Raw genomic sequence first — 19,419 nt, 5'->3', positions numbered from 1 at the left:
CCTCTGCTCCCTCCCCCAAACACACACAATTGTGGTAGCTTCCAACCACTGACCACTCCTCCTGGTTCCTGTTTTCTCTGGCCTTGGATCACTGTCATTGTCACTGTCCTTCTGTTGTTCATCGATTTGCTCGAGCGGGCCCAGTAACGTTGTGAGACTTGTTACTGTGTTTGGCATATCGAATATGTCACGGGGAGCTTGCCAGGCTCTGCCGTGTGGGCGAGATACTCTTGGTAGCTTGCTGGGCTCTCCAAGAGGGGCAGAGGAATTGAACTCGGGTTGGCCATGTCGGCCGTGTGCGAGGTAAACGCCCTACCCGCTGTGCTATTGCTCCAGCCCTGGCCTTGGATATAAGTCTCATATTATTATTTTTATATCCCACAAATGAATATCGTCATTCTATATCTGTCCCCTTCCTTCTGACTCATTTCACTCAGCATGATACTTTCCAGTTCTATCCATCTATAAGCTGATATCATGACTTCATTTTTTCCTAACAGCTGCGTAGTATTCCATTGTGTAGATGTACTTTACTTTCTTCATCCAGTCCTTATTATTTTTCTTAAAGAAACAGAAACCCAGACACTGAGAATTTAAGCAAAATTTCTCTCAGCTGATGTGGTTTGTTCAGCTCAAACACTCTATGACTCTAAGTTAGTCAAATTAAAAGTGCAAATTGGAAGGATAAACTATGCAGAATGGAAAGAAAGAATTAACTTTTTTTTGGAAGAGTCTAATCTTGTGTATAGTTGATTTTTTTTTACTTGCAAAAAATTCAGCTGTATTGCCCTGATATTGAATAAAAATCTTTAGAATAACTAGTGAATTTTCCCATGGATTCCAATTGACTTAAGATATTTTGGAGACAAGTTACATTAAGTGTATGATTATCACCCAAACCAACACTTCTAGCTCACTACCTAAAGAGTGAATATAGATCAGTAAAAAAAAAAAAAAGCTGTAAGAACTTATTTGACAAGTAGGCCAAGATAAAAGCAGACACATAAGAAAATATGTAACTAAGTCATGAGTCATCATAGAAAAATATTCAACTCATCTAGCTAAAAAACATAACATACAAAAATGTTTATTTCAATTAATTTTTAATTCATTAAGTTTGAATACCTTAAACATTGTCCTGTGTTAATGAGGGGGCAATGAAAAGACTTTTCTACTTTGTTAACAAAGGGTGCAAACGAAACAAAAGCAAAAATTCTGTTTACAATTTTAATTTCTTATCTTTTTTTTCTTTGACAGAGTTTCAGGAACCTCAGCATAGCCTTCATCGAAATTGATCAATTGTTTCACCATTCTGAATTTTTTTATAATCATACTTTAATGCTGTTAGTATTATTGTCATGATTGTTATCATTGATGAGTGTCTGAGAATACATTGTAGCTATTTTACCACTTTATTCCTTTTCCCTAATTCGTAACTCTAAGGATAAGGATCTTCTGTTATGTAACCAGTGAGGCTATCAAGTTCAGACGAAAGATTTTAACACAACCCTATTGCCAAATAAAAAAAATCAATGTACAGGTTTTACCAATTGCCCAGCAACACTGCTTTTTGTTTTTTTCTCATCTTTCATCCACGTCATCATCCTTCATTGCCTTTATTTGTGATCTTTTAGCCTCTTTCTTAGTCTCTCCTGACACAGACGTTTCAAGATTGGCAGGTGTTTAGCAGAATGTCCTTCAATTTCAGTTTGCCTGCTGTTTACTTAGGACTTGACTCAGACGTTTTTGGCAGGAGTTTATAACTTTTGACCTAATAAATTCTACTTCTGGGAACCTGTTCAAAGGAAACAATAGTAAACATAATAGTAATAGGAACAATAAAACACATATATATATGAAATATGTAGCAACGATGAAAAATATTGAAAATATATTTCTCTAAATAGAAAACATAGCAATAACAGTAAGAAGTTATGTGGCTTTAAAGCAACACAAACACTGCTGATTTGAGTCAGACCTCCGTGTTCTGTCTGAGAGCGCCCTGGTAGCCTGCCCTTAATGTACATTATCTATTCAGCTTCTTAATAACACGGGTATGGAAACTTTTGCTTATGGCATGCCAGTAACTCTGCTGCCTTGTTTTGGCAGCACAGCAGATTGAATCAGAGTAGTTCTAAAGCAGCCGTGGAGCCCTAGCTGTTCTTTCTAGCCTCTCTTGCCCCTTAAGAGTCGCATCGGACTTTCTGCCAGTGAGTTGTAAAGGGCAGGTTTCCTTGAAGATTTCCAGGTAAGGCCAAGCCTCCCAGGAAGAAAACCTTGGCTCCTTCTTACTTCCCTCTGCAGTTAGCATGGTGCTTGGGATCATGGGAGTAGTCCTTTAGCCCAAGAACAAGCAACGTCCTGAGTGAGGATAGCAGAGCAGAGGAACAAAAAGAATCTGGATATTTGATGGCCTGGCTGACTTGGTGACTTAGTCCTAGAACTGCTTTGTTCTGGCTTACTTGCATGATATAGTTAGATATTAAGGAGCTGGAGAGAGATTGCTCAATGGGCTGAGTGCAGACTTTTTGTGCACGAGGCTTGGATTTGACCAGCAGCATTGCATGGTCCTATGATTACCTCTAGGAGAATAGTACAGTGGGTAGGGCACTTGCCTTGCACACAGCTGGATGACCCGGGTTCCATCTCCTGACCACACATCAACCCCCAAGCAAAGAGTCAGGAGTTGCACCTGAGCACTGCTAAATGTGAGCTGAAGACCACAAAAAGAAAGAAAAAACAATTAAGCCACTTAATTTTGATCTTTAAGAAACTGACTACCCACGTTTCAGATAACAATATAGAAATAATTATGTTATTTACTACAACGTATTCTTTAGGTTATAGTAAATAACATATTTCTATTCTGTGTTCTTTCTATTCTCTATTCTTCATGACAATCCTGAAAGAGGCACCAGTATTACCTTCATTTTATACCTGAAGAAAGTCACCTGAAGACTACACTGTAAGTCTGCCTCTGAATGCCCCAAGCATGGATCTGAGCCCAGCTTTTCTCTGATGAGACTGCAAAAACTGGGGAAGGAGAAAGAATATTGAATGGCTTCCTGGGAAACTCACTAGACACAGGGGGAAGAGAACAGGGGTTGTCTATTGATTCTTTTGGGGGAAGAGTGGGACTACACCCTTTGGTATTTGGGTATTCGGGAATTACTCCTGGCTCTGTGCTCACTGTAGAGAGAGAGCCAGGAGAGCCAGCGATCACTGTAAGCAGTACTTGGGGGACTATATCTGGTACAGGAGATGAAACTCAGTCATCCAGAAGTATGCAAGGCATGCATGCACCCTATCCACTATACTATCTCTATCCCAATTCTTTTTTGAGAAAAAAGAAAGTAGACTCACAGGGAAGTGAGTGCAGAGGTAAGTATATTCACACAAGGGCAGTTCAGTGAGTGCTAGAATGAGCCAAACCAGAGAACTTGTGGATTCCTTCTCAATAAACCTTGCCTCTCTCTATAATACGACTTTGGGGAAAGTGTCTAAATCCTGTTAAAAAACAGGTACTGTTTTTTTCCTTAATGTCTGCGGTATATGGTCTGGTAATAGAAGGGATGACCTGTCCAGTCTTTCACACCCTGTGACCTTACTCTACCCAGTAGTCTTCATGGTGGGACTCTTGGGGGCTATGTCTTAGGACTTTGGAATAGTCACTTGGGATTACCTCTTGCCAGTTGGCAATGCTCCCCCCCATAAGAGATAATGATCTAGAAACAGAAATAGCAATGCTCATGTAATGAGTTATAATCACATGTAGAATAAAGCTTGAATTATTTGAGAGGACACTCAGGCCCCGCTATCTTCAAAGTTTCGTTTCTCACCGTTATATGCTGTGCCCCCAGCACCTTATGTACTTGCAATTTCTGGGATGGGCAGTGGTACTGCTGAGCTTCTTCTGCCTGGGACCTCCTAAATAAACTCTCCTCTGCTTGGTGAACGCTCAGTTCCCATGTCACTGTGTCAGCAAAGCCATTCTTCCACCGTGACAATTTCTCTGCCAACAATTTCTTCTCCACAAGAACAAATCACTTCCTGCCTGTGCTTCCTCAATTGCCCAGAGCTTTGTGTAGCAAAGTATTTTGGCATTGTAGTATGGAATACAAGCCTCTTCTTTTCTTCTTTGAGCTGTCTTGTTCCTAGACCACAGGTCCTGGGAAATAAGAATTGTTCATTGTTCATTGTTTTCCTCCAAGTATCAATGAGTGTAGAACCTGATATGTGGGAATGTTTGGATCATGAATGGAAAGTATGTGAATAATGAATAATGATTTCATTCATCCATTCATTCATGAATTGATCTAATGCCCTAATAATAAAAACTGTGGCATAAATATTAGATGTGATACGGTATCATACATTAGAATCTACTCCAAAGCTTAAATATAGAACACGAAAATATTATATTAACATATAAAATATACACAATAGGCAAAAAGCCTGTATATGACTTTGTTTTGCTTCTGGATCAGACCCTATGGTGTGCAGGGGTTACTCCATGTTCAGGGGTCACTCACGGTGATACTCAGGGGGAACTAACAGGAGACAGGGGGAGAAAAATAGGAGTTGTTTATTGATTCTTTTGTGGGGAAGGGGGCGGCTGGGGCCTCATTCTCCTGACATAGGGGCTTGAGTCGCCTATATGTATAGCATATGTTCAAACCCTTAAGCTACCTCAAAGCCCAAGGGAAAATTTCTTAGTCTTCATTCTTTTCTTTATTTTTTTTTCTTTTTGCATCATACCCGGCATTGCACAGGGTTTACTCCTGGCTCTGCACTCAGGAAATATTCCTGGCGGTGCTCAGGGGACCATATGGGATGCTGGGAATCGAACCCAGGTCGGCCACGTGAAAGGCAAAAGCCCTATCCGCTGTGCTATCGCTCCAGCCCCATTCTTCATTCTTTTTCATATTGGCAGATTTCTGTAACCAGAAATAAAGTGAGAAAAAATTAGGAACACAAATTCCTAAGACTGAATTTTGACTTGTTTTAAATTGCATATAAATTGTTCTCAATTATTAGACCTCAATAACAATACCTTCTTTCTACCAACTTACCATGTGGTAGTTTGACTTCCCAATCTAAGAAACAAACATAAAACAGTCATAAGGGATTCATAGAAAGACATAACTAAATCACTGAAGAGAATAATGGACTTCTAATGAGAGACGCTTGAAACTTGGCCACATCCATTTGCATTCAGTTTAGCAAGTATTTGTCAAGTGTCTACTCTATGGTCAACACTGGGTCAGCTCTTCATCCATTTATTCCAAAAGTGCTTTTTGGACTTAGTATATGCCAGGTATCGTTTGAGGGAATACAGATAGAATGGCAAAAAAAAATCCATGCAAGGTAGAATGATATTCTCAGAGTATGACAGATAATAGACACAACAAAATAGAATACATAGCATGTCAGAGAGTTGTTAGTGTCAAATGAAAAAAACAAAATAGGAAAATGAGTTAGGAAGTGAGCCTAGAGGGTAGCACATGAGAAGTAGAGAGCCATGAAAAGTGACGGTGAACAAAATGTGATGGAGGTCACAAATGAGGAGTAAGAAAAAAGCCATGCAAATGATCAACTTTTCTTTTTTATCCTATGAAACTTGCAATTCACCTGGCTGTGCTTAAGGGTGCTGCTCAGGAGGCCCTGGGACGCTACCATTAATTCTTCTTTTTTTATTAAAAAATTTTTAATAGTGAAACATCATGAGGTACAGTTGCAGACTTACACATTTTTGTGCTTGGGTTTCAGTTATACAATGATCGAATACCCATCCCTCCACCGGTGCCCATTTCCCACCACCACGGATCCCAGTATCCCTCCCACCCCCCATCCTCCCCATCCTCCCCATCCCACCCTGCCTCTGTGGCAGGGCATTCCCTTTTGTTCTCTCTCTCCTCTTGGGTGCTGTGGTTTGCAAAAGAGGCATTGGGTGGCAATCATGTTCGGTCTAGAGTCTACTTTCCGCATGCTTCTTCCATCCTGGGAGCTACCATTAATTCTTGGCCAACCAACCAATTAATTAATTAGGTTCAGTGCAAGGGCACAAGCATGTGATACTGCTTAGGCCTCACAGAGCTGGATATCTGGGCTACCTCAGTATTTCTGGGACCTTCTGGCTTCATCCAGAGATGCTCTGGGGCCCATGGGCCCGTGCAGCTGTATTACCTCTCCTCCCCCCCCCACCCCCATTGACAGTTCTGAACTAATTTAAGGATGCTTTCAGACTGAAGAGTTGCTCTTTTAGACAGAGGTGGAAATTTGTGTCCTCACCCAAACTTTAAGTCATGAGAAGAAACTAGTTATGACACTGGGTGAGGATGAGAGGAAGGAAAACAGAGGCAGAGAACGTTCCAGGCAGATAACACTACCTTCTCTAGGGGAAAGTTGGAGATGTTCCTGATTCAACAGAGAAGTAAGGGATAGAGCTAGTTACATGATGTGGAGAAGTCACTAGAACTCAATTGAAGGCCCTCCTTGATTATAGAGACTATGGAAAGCTACCTAAGTTAGTTGAGCAGGGAAGGAACAAGCTGATACGGTATTTTTAATAAGATGAGTATCGCAGTACAATCAGAGTAAACTGGAACAAGGGAAGGTACAGGGGAAAAAGTTATTAAAATCATACGATTGTTATGCAGACTTTAATCCATAGGCTGGGACCAACATGAAAGCGGTAGAGCAGTGATATTTAGAAAGAATAAATGGTAGGTCTTGGGAGCTGATTAGATTTGAGACTCAGAGAAGAGGAAGAAGTTAGGACCAATACACTCATAAGGTCCAGAGAGAGGCCAGTGAATGATGGCACTAAGACAGAGAACTTTGTGATCCCAAGCAGAGGAACTTTCTCAGGATCATATAATTAATGCAAATTGATGGCAGAACCCAGGTTCACTGTTTCCCTCCCACTGGATAACTTTAGTGTTGTTTTGTTTGTTTGATTTTCATTCTACCCCCCTTCCCTTCTGTTGTTGCAATGACTAAATCGTGCGCACACCTGCCTGGATGCCCACACACTTATCTGAGTGTTGTGAGGCATTGCACATCTGGTTGCAGTGTTCAAATACTTACCCTAAGTTCTTGCCAAGAGTTACACTCTTCTCTTCTGGTGCTCACATACAGGCCAGCTCCCATATACTTGTACTGGTTAGTTATGGTGATTCTGTGCACTCTGGTTGTAGAGCTGGTGTGCTCACCTATGGGTTCCATAGAATTTCCACAGCGGGTAGGGCGTTTGCCTTGCACGCAGTCAACATGGTCGACCAGAGTTCGATTTCTCCGCCCCTCTCGGAGAGCCCGGCAAGCTACCGAGAGTATTCGATATGCCAGACACAGTAACAACAAAGTCTCCAATGGAGACGTTACTGGGCCCTCTCGAGCAAATCGATGATCAACGGGAGGGCCTTTACTTTTTTTTTTGAACATAGTGTCTACATAACTCTTTTTTGGTGGTAGCACTGAGTGGGTATGGCATTTCTTTTTGTGGGGTTCACACATACCTGTGGCTGTGGTGTAGCCTCAAATCACTTGCTATGTTGAGAAGAGAACAGAGTCAGCAGAACTGCCAGGTGCAAACAGCAGGTTGTCTGAGCCATGCTCTGTGCTGTGGAAACACCAGGGAAAGAACTCTCAACTACATGCCTATGAGGAAAGTGCTCTAAGGCACAGAGGTACTCTGTCAGGCCGCAAACTGCAAAGTTTTCACCCTGGCAAGTGGGGCAAGAGCTGCCACCCATAGAAGTGTGTGAGTGTGAAGTAGGGCGGGATGAGGAGGGGAGGGTATGAGACTCTGAGTAGAAAATATGAAGCATTTTGTTTTATGCTTGTAATAAATTTAAAGATACTGGAATGGAAACATCCTAGACAAAATGTTAGGATTAAAAATGGCTCCATCCAAAAAAGCACATGAGAAAATGCTCTACATCATTAATCATCAGGGAGATGCAGATCAAAACCACAATGAGATACCATCTCACACCTCAGAGACTGGCCCACATTCAAAAGAACAAAAGCAACCGATGCTGGCGTGGATGTGGCGAGAAAGGGACACTCCTTCACTGTTGGTGGGAATGTCCACTGGTTCAGCCCTTCTGGAAAACAGTATGGACGATTCTCAAAAAATTAGAAATTGAGCTCCCATTTGACCCAGCAATACCACTCCTGGGAATATATCCCAGAGAGGCAAAAATGTATAGTCGAAGTGACATCTGCACTTGTTTGTTCATTGCAGCCCTCTTTACAATAGCCAGAAACTGGAAGAAACCTGAATGCCCAAGAACAGATGACTGGTTAAAGAAACTTTGGTACATCTACACAATGGAGTACTATGTAGCTCTTAGAAAAGATGAAGTCATGAAATTTACATACAAGTGGTACAATATGGAAAGTATCATGCTAAGCGAAATGAGTCAGAAAGAGAGGGATAGACATAGAAAGATTGCATTCATCTGGGGGATATAAAGTAACAAAGTATGAGATTAATACCCAAGAATAGCTGAGATCAGCACCAGGAGGATTACTCCATAACTTAGAGGCCAGCCGGGTATCCTAGAGGAAAGGGCTATTCAGATAGAGAAGGGAGCACCAAATAAAGGATGTTTGGAGGATCCTCCCAGGAGGGGAGATGCATGTCGAAAGTAGACTATGGACTGAACATGTTTGCCACTCAATGCCTCTTTTGCAGACCACAACACCCAAAAGGAGAGAGAGAACACAGGGGATTGCCCTGCCACAGAGACAGGGGGGATGGGGGGATGGGGGTGGGAGGGATATTATCCATGGTGGTGGAAAATGGGCACTGGTGGAGGGATGGGTATCTGATCATTGTATAATTGAAACCAAAGCACAAAAAATTGTAAATCTACAACTTTAAAAAAAATAAAATAAAATAAAGGGGGAAAAAAAAAAAAAAAAAAAAAAAAAAAAAAAAAAAAGAAGCAATAATTGAATAAAAGAAACTATAATTGTTTACTAAATAAAACTCAAAAAATTTTAAAATTTAATTACTAAAACATTTTATCTTTTAAATTATATTGTCAAATAAAAAATTCCAAATTTAAAAAAAAAAAAAAAAAAAAAAAAAAAAAAAATGGCTCCATCCAGCCAGCCACACATGCTAGGGGAAAAGGGAGCTCAGATAGAGAAGGGAGCACCAAGTAAAGGGTGTTGGGAGGATCCTCCCAGGATGGGAGAAGCATGCTGAAAGTAGACTCTAGACCAAGCATGATTGCCACCCATTGCCTCTTTTGCAAACCACAACACCTACTAAGAGAGAGAGAACAAAAGGGAATGCCCTGCCACAGAGGCAGGGTGTGATGGGAGGGTGGGGGTGGGGGTGGGAGGGATACTGGGATCCGTGGTGGTGGGAAATGGGCTCTGGTGGAGGGATGGGTATTTGATCATTGTATAATTGAAACCCAAGCACAAAAATTTGTATGTCTACAATTGTACCTCATAATGTCTCACTAATTAAAAAAAAATGGCTCCATCCATGATCAGTTTCAGATCTTAGGTGAGTCACTTAACCTTCTTTCACAGAGCCTCAGCTGTAAAGTGGGATGAAGTTACTGCTCTTTTTTTCTTAGTGAAACAAAATCATTTTTACTGGAAGAAACATAGAGAGATATGAGAGAAGAGAACAAGAGACAAGTGTTTGAGACAAAACATGGGCTTCCCAGAGGGAGAAAGGCTTTCATGGTTCTGATTTATCTGTTAGTATTTATCAAAGGCCTGGAACAGGCTTTTAATTCAGATGCATGATTTCTTCTTCGTTGTAAGACACAGGTGAGTTGCAGTGTAAAGAAAGAGGTTTGGGGAATCTAGGGAGGGATCATGCCCACGCACCTGCCTTGCCAGCTTGAGGTTTGTGAGTTCGATTCCTCTGATGCTGCTCAGATGTGCCAACGGTGTGCTGACAACTTGGCTCTTGAGAAACTCCAGCTCCACAACCAACGATACAATCTCTGGCACGCCCCAGAGATTGGGTGTGACTGGCTGTGTGTGAGCAGTACGACTGGGGTGTGAGACCCCCCCAGTGAACATGGCAACTAGAAAAAGTGTTCAAACATGAGGTCTAGTGGATAATCTCTGTGCAGCCTGTGTATAGGCACTGAAGCTACAGTGTTTGACTGTCCTGGAACCCCCAGCTGAGTGTGTGAGCACCACAGCCAGGTCTATATGTGACCTCCATTATTGCACCAAAAGCAAAAATGTGAGGGGGAAGGGAGGGGAACTTAGGAAAAGGAAGAGGCTGATTTTGGGGTGGGGATAAGTAAGAGGAAGATTTGGGGGAAACCGGACATTTGGGGTTCATTGAAATCACATCTGTAACAAGTCAGGGGAAGAACTTTACAGAGGTAGAAGCCAATATTCAATAAAGCAAAGATGCAGAGAATGAGGAATGTGAAGTGAAGTTTAGGGGTGTGGAACGGAGGCCTTGGGGATACACCTTAGACAGAGAGAGGAGGGGAGGAGCCCAAGCTAAGGGGAACTGTGAGATCACAAGAACATGGAAGCGAGATACTCGGCAATTTTTGAAGTTCGTAGATCTTTGAGTGAAAATTTTAAAATAGGCATTCAACTAAATCAGTGGGAATTACATATGTAATTCCATTGATCCATATGCTCATGTGTCTAATTTTATTTATTTACTTATTTTTGCTTTTTGGGTCACACCCGGCGATGCACAGGAGTTACTCCTGGTTCATGCACTCAGGAGTTACTCCTGGCGGTGCTCAGGGGACCATATGGGATGCTGGGAATCGAACCCGGGTCGGCCGCGTGCAAGGCAAACGCCCTACCCGCTGTGCTATTGCTCCAGCCCCTCATGTGTCTAATTTTAGATAAAATTTCAAAAATAGGCATTCAACTAAATCGGTGGGAATTACATATGGATGTATTCCATTGATCCATAGGCTCATGTGTCTAATTTTTTATTCTAACACCGTCCAGTTTTACCGTTGATTTGTAGTATAGTTTGAAGACAGGTAACACAATCCCTCTATTTTTATTTCTTTTATTTTTTTTTTAAGGGCTGGAGAGATAGCACAGCGGATAGGGCGTTCGCCTTACAAGCGGCCAACATGGCCGACCCGAGTTCGATTCCTCCGCCCCTCTCGGAGAGCCCGGCAAGCTACCGAGAGTATTCGATATGCCAGACACAGTAACAACAAAGTCTCCAATGGAGACGTTACTGGGCCCCGCTCGAGCAAATCGACGATCAACGGGAGGGCCTTTACCTTTACCTTTACCTATTTTTTTTTTATTGCTCCCAGTCATGCTCACAGTCTAGGCTGACCTCCTCCAGAGAGCATGCAGTGATAACTCCTGGAGCTAGCTCTCCGGGCCCTGTTTCTGAACCCCCTCTTTCTTTTCAGGGGAGGGCCACACTTGGCAATGCTCAGGGGTCCTCTTGGCTCTGCACTCAGGAGTTAGTCCTGGAGGTGCTCAGGAGACCATATGGGATGCTGGGGATTGAATCCGGTCAGCTGCGTGCAAGGCAAACGCCTTATCTGTTATACTATCACTCCGCCCCACTGGGCCCTATTTTTGTTTTCTTTCTCAGGTTGCCATAGCTATTTGAGGTCTATAATGATTCGACCAACCCTTGGTGTTTTTTTTTTTTTTGCTCTATTTCCTTTTCAAAAAGGTCATTTGAATTTTGATTTACATTGCGTTACATCTCTTGCCTTTGGTAGACACTGTGACGATATTAACTCTCTCCATCTGCGTACACGAATGTCTTTCCATTTCAACATCATCTTTTATGTCTTTTAACAGCATCTTATAGTTGCATTAGACAGGTTTTCACCTCATTTATTAAATTTATAACTAGGTATTTGATTCTTGGAGATTCAATTGTAAGTGGGGGGTGTTTTCTTCATTTCTTTATTATTCACACATAGAACGAAATAGATTTTTGTGTATTGATATTGTCACGAGCTACTTTGCTGTACTCCTTGTGCCTAATAAAAGTCTTTAGTGGTTTTTAAAAGTGTTTTTTAAAAGACTTTTTAAAAGTCTTTAGTGTTTTCCATAAATATATTATCATATCCTTTGCAAATAATGAGTTGCACACTTTTTCTTTTCTATCTGGATTCCTTTTTATTTTTTCTTGTGAATGAATCGTTCTAGCTAAGATTTCTGATACTAAATTTAATAGAAATGATGGTGCACAGCCTGTTTCTGATTTTAGAGGAAAGGCTTTGAGCCTTTTACCTTTTCGTGTGTGGTCAGTGGCTAGCGTACTGGAAAGTAGTGCCACTTTAAAGGAGAGAGAGAGAGAGAGAGAGAGAGAGAGAGAGAGAGAGAGAGAGAGAGAGAGAGAGAGAGAGAGAAGAGTTTCAGGGGAGAAAACTTCTCCAGAGTGAAAAAGTAGACATGTAGACATGTAGGCCACTTCCCCCAAATGGGGAAATGTGCCCAGTTACTTCATCATTTTTTTTTTAGGAGGCTGGTGGCCACATCCGGTGGTGCTCAGCGCTCACTCCTGGAGTTAAGAGGGAAGCAAATGAATGGCCTGGATCTAACTTGGGTCAGCAGCACAAAAGGCAGAGAGCCTCAAGTGCTGTTCCATAGATTTTTTCCCCCTTTTCATTATTTATTATTTATTGATTTATTGAATCACTGTGGGAAAAGTCACAAAGCTTTCAGTTTAAGTCTCAGTTACGCAAATATCAAACACATTTCCCTTTATCAATACTTATTTTTCACCACACAGAACCCCAATAAACGCCCCGCCCCCCAACCCTCCCAATGCCTGTGAGGCAGATGAATTCTAGTTAACTATCTACTTTAGATTTGTTTTTTTTTAAAGTTCGAGCTAACAAGCTTAGGCATTACATGAAGTGTTCTGGCTTAGCAAACCATCTGAAGAGCAGCGGGTTCCCAAAAGAGACTTTTCTGTGTCGTGAGCGCGGGACTGGTTCCGAGTCCACCTTTGGCATGGGGCTGCCCAGAACACGACTCCGCCTGCAACTGAAATCATGACCTGCTGCCTTTTCTCTATTTGCAGGAAAGTTGCGTCCCTGTATCTATCTTCCTTCCAGAGATGCACACTGACTCCCAGTCTGGGGATGGGTGGTGGTGGTGGTGCTGGTGGTGGTGGATGATTCTTTTTTTTGGATCACTCAGTCTGGATCACTCCGATGGATCAGGACATCCCCAGGAAGGGCGCCTCTTGCCCACACTGACCGACCGGTGGACCGAAGTTTCTCTGCGCTCTTGGAGTTTCTGCATTTCCAGCCTGCCAGGGTTGCTGCCAGCCCCGAGCGAAGAAGGTCCGGGCTTGCAGAACTCCGGGTTCCCGGCCCGGTCGCCGCGCGCGCTGCGGGCGGAAGGCGCGCGGGTGCCCACACCCCCGTTGCCCGCGGCCCTGGCGGGTGCCCACACCCCCGGCGCCCGCGGGCCCTGGCAGCGCCGCCGCCGCCGCCGCCGCATCCTCGGGCAGCTGCAGTTTCCGGGCCGGCCGGCTGCGCGGTGGCCGGGTCAGCGCCCGCGTCGGGGCCCGGGGACGGCGCGCGCCCAGGCCCGGCTGGCCCGCGGCATCCGCTGGGCAGTTCCGCGGGGCGCGCACCCCCGCCCGGGCCCGCCCCCCGGGGTGCCGCCGCGCCGAAGGGGGAAACGCGGAAGTTTCCAGCGCCCGCGGACACGCATGAGGCCGGAGCCCGGCGGGGCGCGCGCTGCAGCGGCCCCGGGAGCCGGCGGGCGGCGGCCGGGCCATGGCCACGCTGCCCAGCGCCGAGCGCCGCGCCTTCGCGCTCAAGATCCACAGGTGGGACGCGGGGGGTCCCGGGGCCGGGGGGCCGGGGGGCTGGGGGGCTGGGGGGGGGGTCCCCGGCCCGCGCGCGCGCGCGGCTCCCCGGCTGCCCCCCGAGCGCTCCCGATCTCGGCCCCGCGCGCGATGCGGACAGGTGGCCCCCGCATCATCTGGGGGCCGCGGAGCGCGCGGGGTGCGTGTGTGTGTGTGTGTGTGTGTGTGTGTGTGTGTGTGTGTGTGTGTGTGTGTGTGTGTTGAAATCAACGGAGCTTGCCTTGGCGCGGCTGTTCGAGCAAGGGAGAAGAGGTCGCCGGAGCAACAGGTTTGGCGTGCGCGCCTCTGCTTCGACCCTTGGGGTGTCCTGCCTGGGACTCGGCTCTAGGTTTTTGGTGAATTTTTCGGAAGAAGGTTGGCTCCCGGTGACATCCCTAACTCCCTCCTTTCCCTTCCTTCCCTTCTCCTTCTCCTTCTCCTTCCTTCCTTCCTTCCTTCCTTCCTTCCTTCCTTCCTTCCTTCCTTCCTTCCTTCTCTTAATTCCTTCCTTCCTTTCCTCTCTTGCTTCCTTCCTTCTCTCGCTTCCTTCCTTCCTTCCCTCTCTCCTTCCCTCTCTCCTTCCTTTCTTCCTTCCTTCCTTCCTTCCTTCTCTCTCTTGATTCCTTCCTTCCTTTCCTCTCTTGCTTCCTTCCTTCTCTCGCTTCCTTCCTTCCTTCCCTCTCTCCTTCCCTCTCTCCTTCCTTCCTTCCTTCCTTCCTTCCTTCCTTCCTTCCTTCCTTCTCTCTCTTGATTCCTTCCTTCCTTTCCTCTCTTGCTTCCTTCTCTCACTTCCTTCCTTCCCTCTCTCCTTCCCTCTCTCCTTTCTTCCTTCCTTCCTTCCTTCCTTCCTTCCTTCCTTCCTTCCTTCCTTCCTTCCTTCCTCTCTCTTGATTCCTTCCTTCCTTTCCTCTCTTGCTTCCTTCCTTCTCTCGCTTCCTTCCTTCCTTCCCTCTCTCCTTCCTTCCTTCCTTCCTTCCTTCCTTCCTTCCTTCCTTCCTTCCTTCCACCACTCTCCATGGTGCTCAGGGCTTGCTCCTGGCTCTGTGCTAGGGACTTACTCTTGGCTCAGGGAAATCCCTCCCGGTGGTGGGACTCGAACCCAGAGTGGCAGCATCCAAGGCGAGTGCCCCTGCGTGCCACACTAACTCCCTGGCCCGGCATCGCTATTTTTATTCATTCCCTGGTCCAGGGCAGCAGCTATGCAGTGGAAAAAGTCATTTTTATACCTCTCCGTTTAAGTAAACAAATAACTGGGCTGTGGCGAGCAGTTGTACATTTATAGAGCTCCAGCCGAGAGCGAGCTCGGGAGGCCGGTCCAACTCCCGGCACAGCGCATAATCACAACTGCACACGCCCTTAGACGCCTTGCCGCTGCACGCTCAAAGTTCTCAGCAAAGGCGCTCTGGCTGCAGTTTCCCTTCACTGAAAACTGCTGACAAGTATTTGGGAATCCTTTTGTCTTACCCTGAGAAATCTAGACACTTTTCAAAAGATACTAAGAAAGTGGACTTACAAAAATTATTAAACTAAAAAAAAATTTTTTTTTAAAAATTCTGCTGCCCTCTCTCCTGTAGGATTTGCTAGTTTTGGGTTGAACTGACCCCAGGAGGGGCCAGTTCCACTGTTTGTACATTTTTGTGCTGATGACATGTGAGGGGCTCGGACCTGGAATTAGAAGCCCTGAATGAAGAGGTGGAAGGACTTTCTTTCCAAGGGGCAGACTGAGTGCTACTGTGGTTTTGTTACTACCTCTTGTGTGATCCTGGTTTGACCCCTAGCACAGCATGTGGCCCCCTGAGCCCTGCCAAGGGTCTCTTAAGAACCCAGAGCTAGGAACAGCACCTGACTGCCATTGGACGTGGCCTTCCCCATCCCACAGTTCCCCCGATGCCAATGTCAAATCAAAGTACCTACATCTCATGACCTCTTCTGTTGGGTGAATAAAGCAAAATTAAATGTAGAACTGTGATTGTAGTACCTGGCTTGGCATAAATGTTAAGTGAATGCTTAACTGTTGTCATTAGTATTAATTGTCATCATTGTCACTGTCAACTCCATTACCACGTGCTAAGAAAATTTGGAAGGAAAACAGATGTCGAAAGAACTGCTTAGAAGGGTGGGAGGAAGGGCCAGAGAGACAGTACAGTGAGTGGGTGAGGCACTTGCCTTGCACGAGGCCGACCCGGATTTGATTCCTGGCATCCTATAGGATTCTCTGAGCACTGCCAAGAATGATTCCTGAGTGATTCCTGGCTTGCCAGGAGTAACCCCTGAGCATGTCCAGGTGTGGCCTTAAAACAAACAAACAAACAAACAAAAAAGAAGAAAGGTGGGAAGGAAAGATAATGTTGGAAGAATTCCCATGAGGAGACCAAGTCAGGCTGGGCATGGAGATGTTTGTGACCAGCAGAGCTTTCTTGGGGAGGATGCCCTCGCCTATATGCCTTCATCCCATGCTGAGACCACCAAACATGTGTGTCATAGATTATCTGTTGGAATCTTGCAGAGAAGAGCGCCACTCAAGTCGAATGAAATAGAAGATTCCATAATCTTCAGGAATGAATTGAGTGGTCTGATTTGTGGATCTGTTCTTCCTTTCTGAGCTCTTTTTGTACCTTGGTTTGAAAAGTTATGTTCAAGGGCTTTCTTTGACTGCTACGAAGAAACAGTACTCCAAGGAGTGAATTCATATTATCATGCCCAGTCTTGATACTCATCATTTATTGATTACTTACTATATTCCTGGGATCAGAGAGATAATATGGCACATAAGGCACTTGCCTTGTATGTGGCCAACCCAGGTATGAACCCAGGCATTCCATAATGTTCCTCAAGACAGACAGAGTCAGAACTAACCCCTGAGCACTGCTGAGTGTAGCCCTTACATCAAAAAAGAACCAAAACTCACAACCACTGTGTTCCAGAAATTTTAAAGTTCATACATGATATCATTGAATTCTTACGAAACTCCACCACAACTGGTCTGAAGGCTCATATAGAAGAAGGAAAATGAATCTTGGAGATGTATTTGCACAAGACCATGTGATTGCGTCAAGTCCACACAAACGGTCCTGGCAGAGCTGGGGTCACAGATGACTCTAAAGAGTATTCGTCGTTGGTTATGCTCTTAGGAACCACGTTTCTTAAGAATTTCCTTTCAGAGCACACAGAGAATTAATTTTGTCTGGGTAGTCAAGTGGTAGCATTGGCAAATTATTCTGAGCAGTGTTTAAAAAGTAAACAAAGTAGCGATGTCCTATTTTGTGATCTTAAAATTGGAAGAGAAAATGTTTTCCTTTGCATGCCTACCAATTTTTAAAAATAGATCGACTTACAAAAGTAAGACAACGTTGAAATAAAGAAGTATATTTTGCGAGCATTCATATTTTCTACTCAGAAAGATGCAGGTTTTTCCCTTAAAACTATTTGCAGGTTAAGATCAGTAGGTTTCCAGTGCTCTAAATTGAGGCCAGCCCCCAGCAGAACTATGGGGTGCCCAGGACATCTCCAAGAGATCCTGTCCTTATAGTTTGGTGCTCAGGCCGACAAGCAGTTCCAACTGGCAATACACAGGACTACCTGTACCACAACCAGCAGTAGTTGTGGTGCCATGCGGAGCTTAAAGGCTCAGCATGTACTGTACCTCTCTGGCCCCAGTGTACTTCTGTTAGGACATTCCCAAATATAATACAGTACAATTATTCTTAAAGAACTGAGTTCTTCTCATACTGCACTCTAAATAGAGTGAGGGCAATTATAGAGCAATTTTGGCACTACATTGGTAGATGTGAGTGGTAACCATTTTACCCCTAAATCCTATCAGTATTAACTGCACTGCACTGCCGTCCCGTTGTTCATCAATTTGCTCGAGCGGGCACCAGTAACGTCTCCATTGTGAGACTTGTTGTTGCTGTTTTTGCCTTATCTAATATGCCAGGGGGAGCTTGCCAGGCTCTGCTGTGCGGGTGGGGTACTCTCGGTAGCTTGCCGGACTCTCCGAGAGGGGCAGAGGAATCATACCTGGGTAGGCTGCATGCAAGGCAAGCTCCCTATCCACTGTACTATCGTGGTGGCCCAATATTAACGTTCTTGAAAGTGGATATTATTGCAACAGAATGTCACTGTCACTGTCCTCCCATTGTTCGTCGATTTGCTGGAATGGGCCCAGTAACATCTCCATCATGAGACTTGTTACTGTGTTTGGCATATCGAATACGTCACGGGGAGCTTGCTTGGCAGGCTTTGCCGTGCGGGCGAGATACTCCTGGTAGCTAGCCGGGCAATAGAATAATGAAATGAAATTACAGGAGCTAAGGAAATATTAAAGAGTGAGGAGACTACTTTCCCATAAAAAAGTATTCCATTCTGTCCCTCAGTTTATAGTTTCTTGCATGTAGCAGCACTGCCCAGTTAAGGGACTGACCCAAGGGGAAGAAGAACCACGGGATTCCCCACAAGTTCCTCTTTCTCCTGGATTTCCCTGGTTCTCTAATGGTGTCAGGAGGCCTAGATTTCCATGTAGTAGAAATAACTATATAGGACTGTTTGTTTTGTTTTGAGCACCAAGTATAATTCTGTAACTGGGGGTTAAGTGTTTCTTTAATACCTGTAGCCCAAGGACATGTAAAGAGAAAAATATCCAGAACTAATTTATTTGTCTTAACTAGAAGATTAACATTTAACTTGAAGGATGAGGGAGTTGAGGTCACATCCTGCAGTGCTCATGGCTTACTCCTGGTTCTGTGCTCAGGGATCACTCCTGACGGTGATTGGGGGACCATATGTAGTGCCAGGGATTTCAACTGGTGTCAGCCACATCTGAGTAAGCACCTTACCTGCTGTACTGTCTCTTCAGTTCCCATGTCATATATATTTTTATTTTCTTCATTTTTTAAAATCGAATCACTGTGAATTGCAGAGTTACAATGAGACTCATGATTGACTTTCAGGCATGCACTGTTCCAACACCAATTCTTTCACTAATGTCCTACCCTCTACCAGTGTTCCCAGTCTCCTCCCCGTGCAAACTCTGTGGCAGGCACTTTTCCTCGACACCATTGTCCTAGTGTTCCCTAACTTATGCCCCCTAACCCCGAATCATCCCAGTGACATGCTTTCTACTGAAGACTAGTCCCATCTCAGAATTTTAATCCTTTATATTAAAATCTTTCCTTTTCTTTAGATTCTTGGAAAAGCTCCTCTTGAACATTAAACATCTAGCACTATTGAGGAAAAAGCCCTCCTGACAGGGTGGAGTTTTCTTCAATTGAAATTTTTTGAGCTCTGACAAGTCACGTGTGTGTGTGTGTGTGTGTGTGTGTGTGTGTGTGTGTGTTTGTGACGCTCTTTGCTTCTTCAGTGGGATGAAGCCAGTGCATCACGTGGTTACCTGGGAAGGGAGGGAGAGCTCAGGTGACCACGTCTCCTCTCTCAGCTTGCCATGCAGAGCTAGTGGTGGAATGGGATACTGTTAAAAAGTCATCTTGGCATCCTCTTTCACAGGGAGTTGACAAGGCAGAGATATGACAATACTCAGAATTCTGGCTAGAGAAAGCCAAGCAGTAAGAAGCACTTGATGAATTATTTTCATTGGCGAACAACCAGGTGCTTGT

At 44.6% G+C, this 19,419-nt stretch overlaps 1 protein-coding gene across 2 annotated transcripts in view; it reads left to right on the top strand.

The window, feature by feature from the left end:
- Positions 1-13,631: 13,631 nt before the first annotated feature.
- Positions 13,632-19,419, top strand: part of DOCK8 (dedicator of cytokinesis 8) — a 270,310-nt gene continuing 264,522 nt past the window's right edge. For both annotated transcript variants that reach the window (XM_056106905.1, XM_056106904.1), the window contains exon 1: positions 13,632-13,789. In XM_056106905.1, the coding sequence (XP_055962880.1) occupies positions 13,737-13,789 (53 nt within the window). In that variant the 5' untranslated portion in view covers positions 13,632-13,736. The remainder of the gene's footprint in view (positions 13,790-19,419) is intronic.

The sequence above is a fragment of the Sorex fumeus genome, unplaced genomic scaffold (assembly GCF_029834395.1).
Source record: "Sorex fumeus unplaced genomic scaffold, SorFum_2.1 ptg000149l, whole genome shotgun sequence".
NCBI lineage: Eukaryota > Metazoa > Chordata > Mammalia > Eulipotyphla > Soricidae > Sorex > Sorex fumeus.
This window is presented reverse-complemented; position numbering and strand designations above follow the sequence as displayed.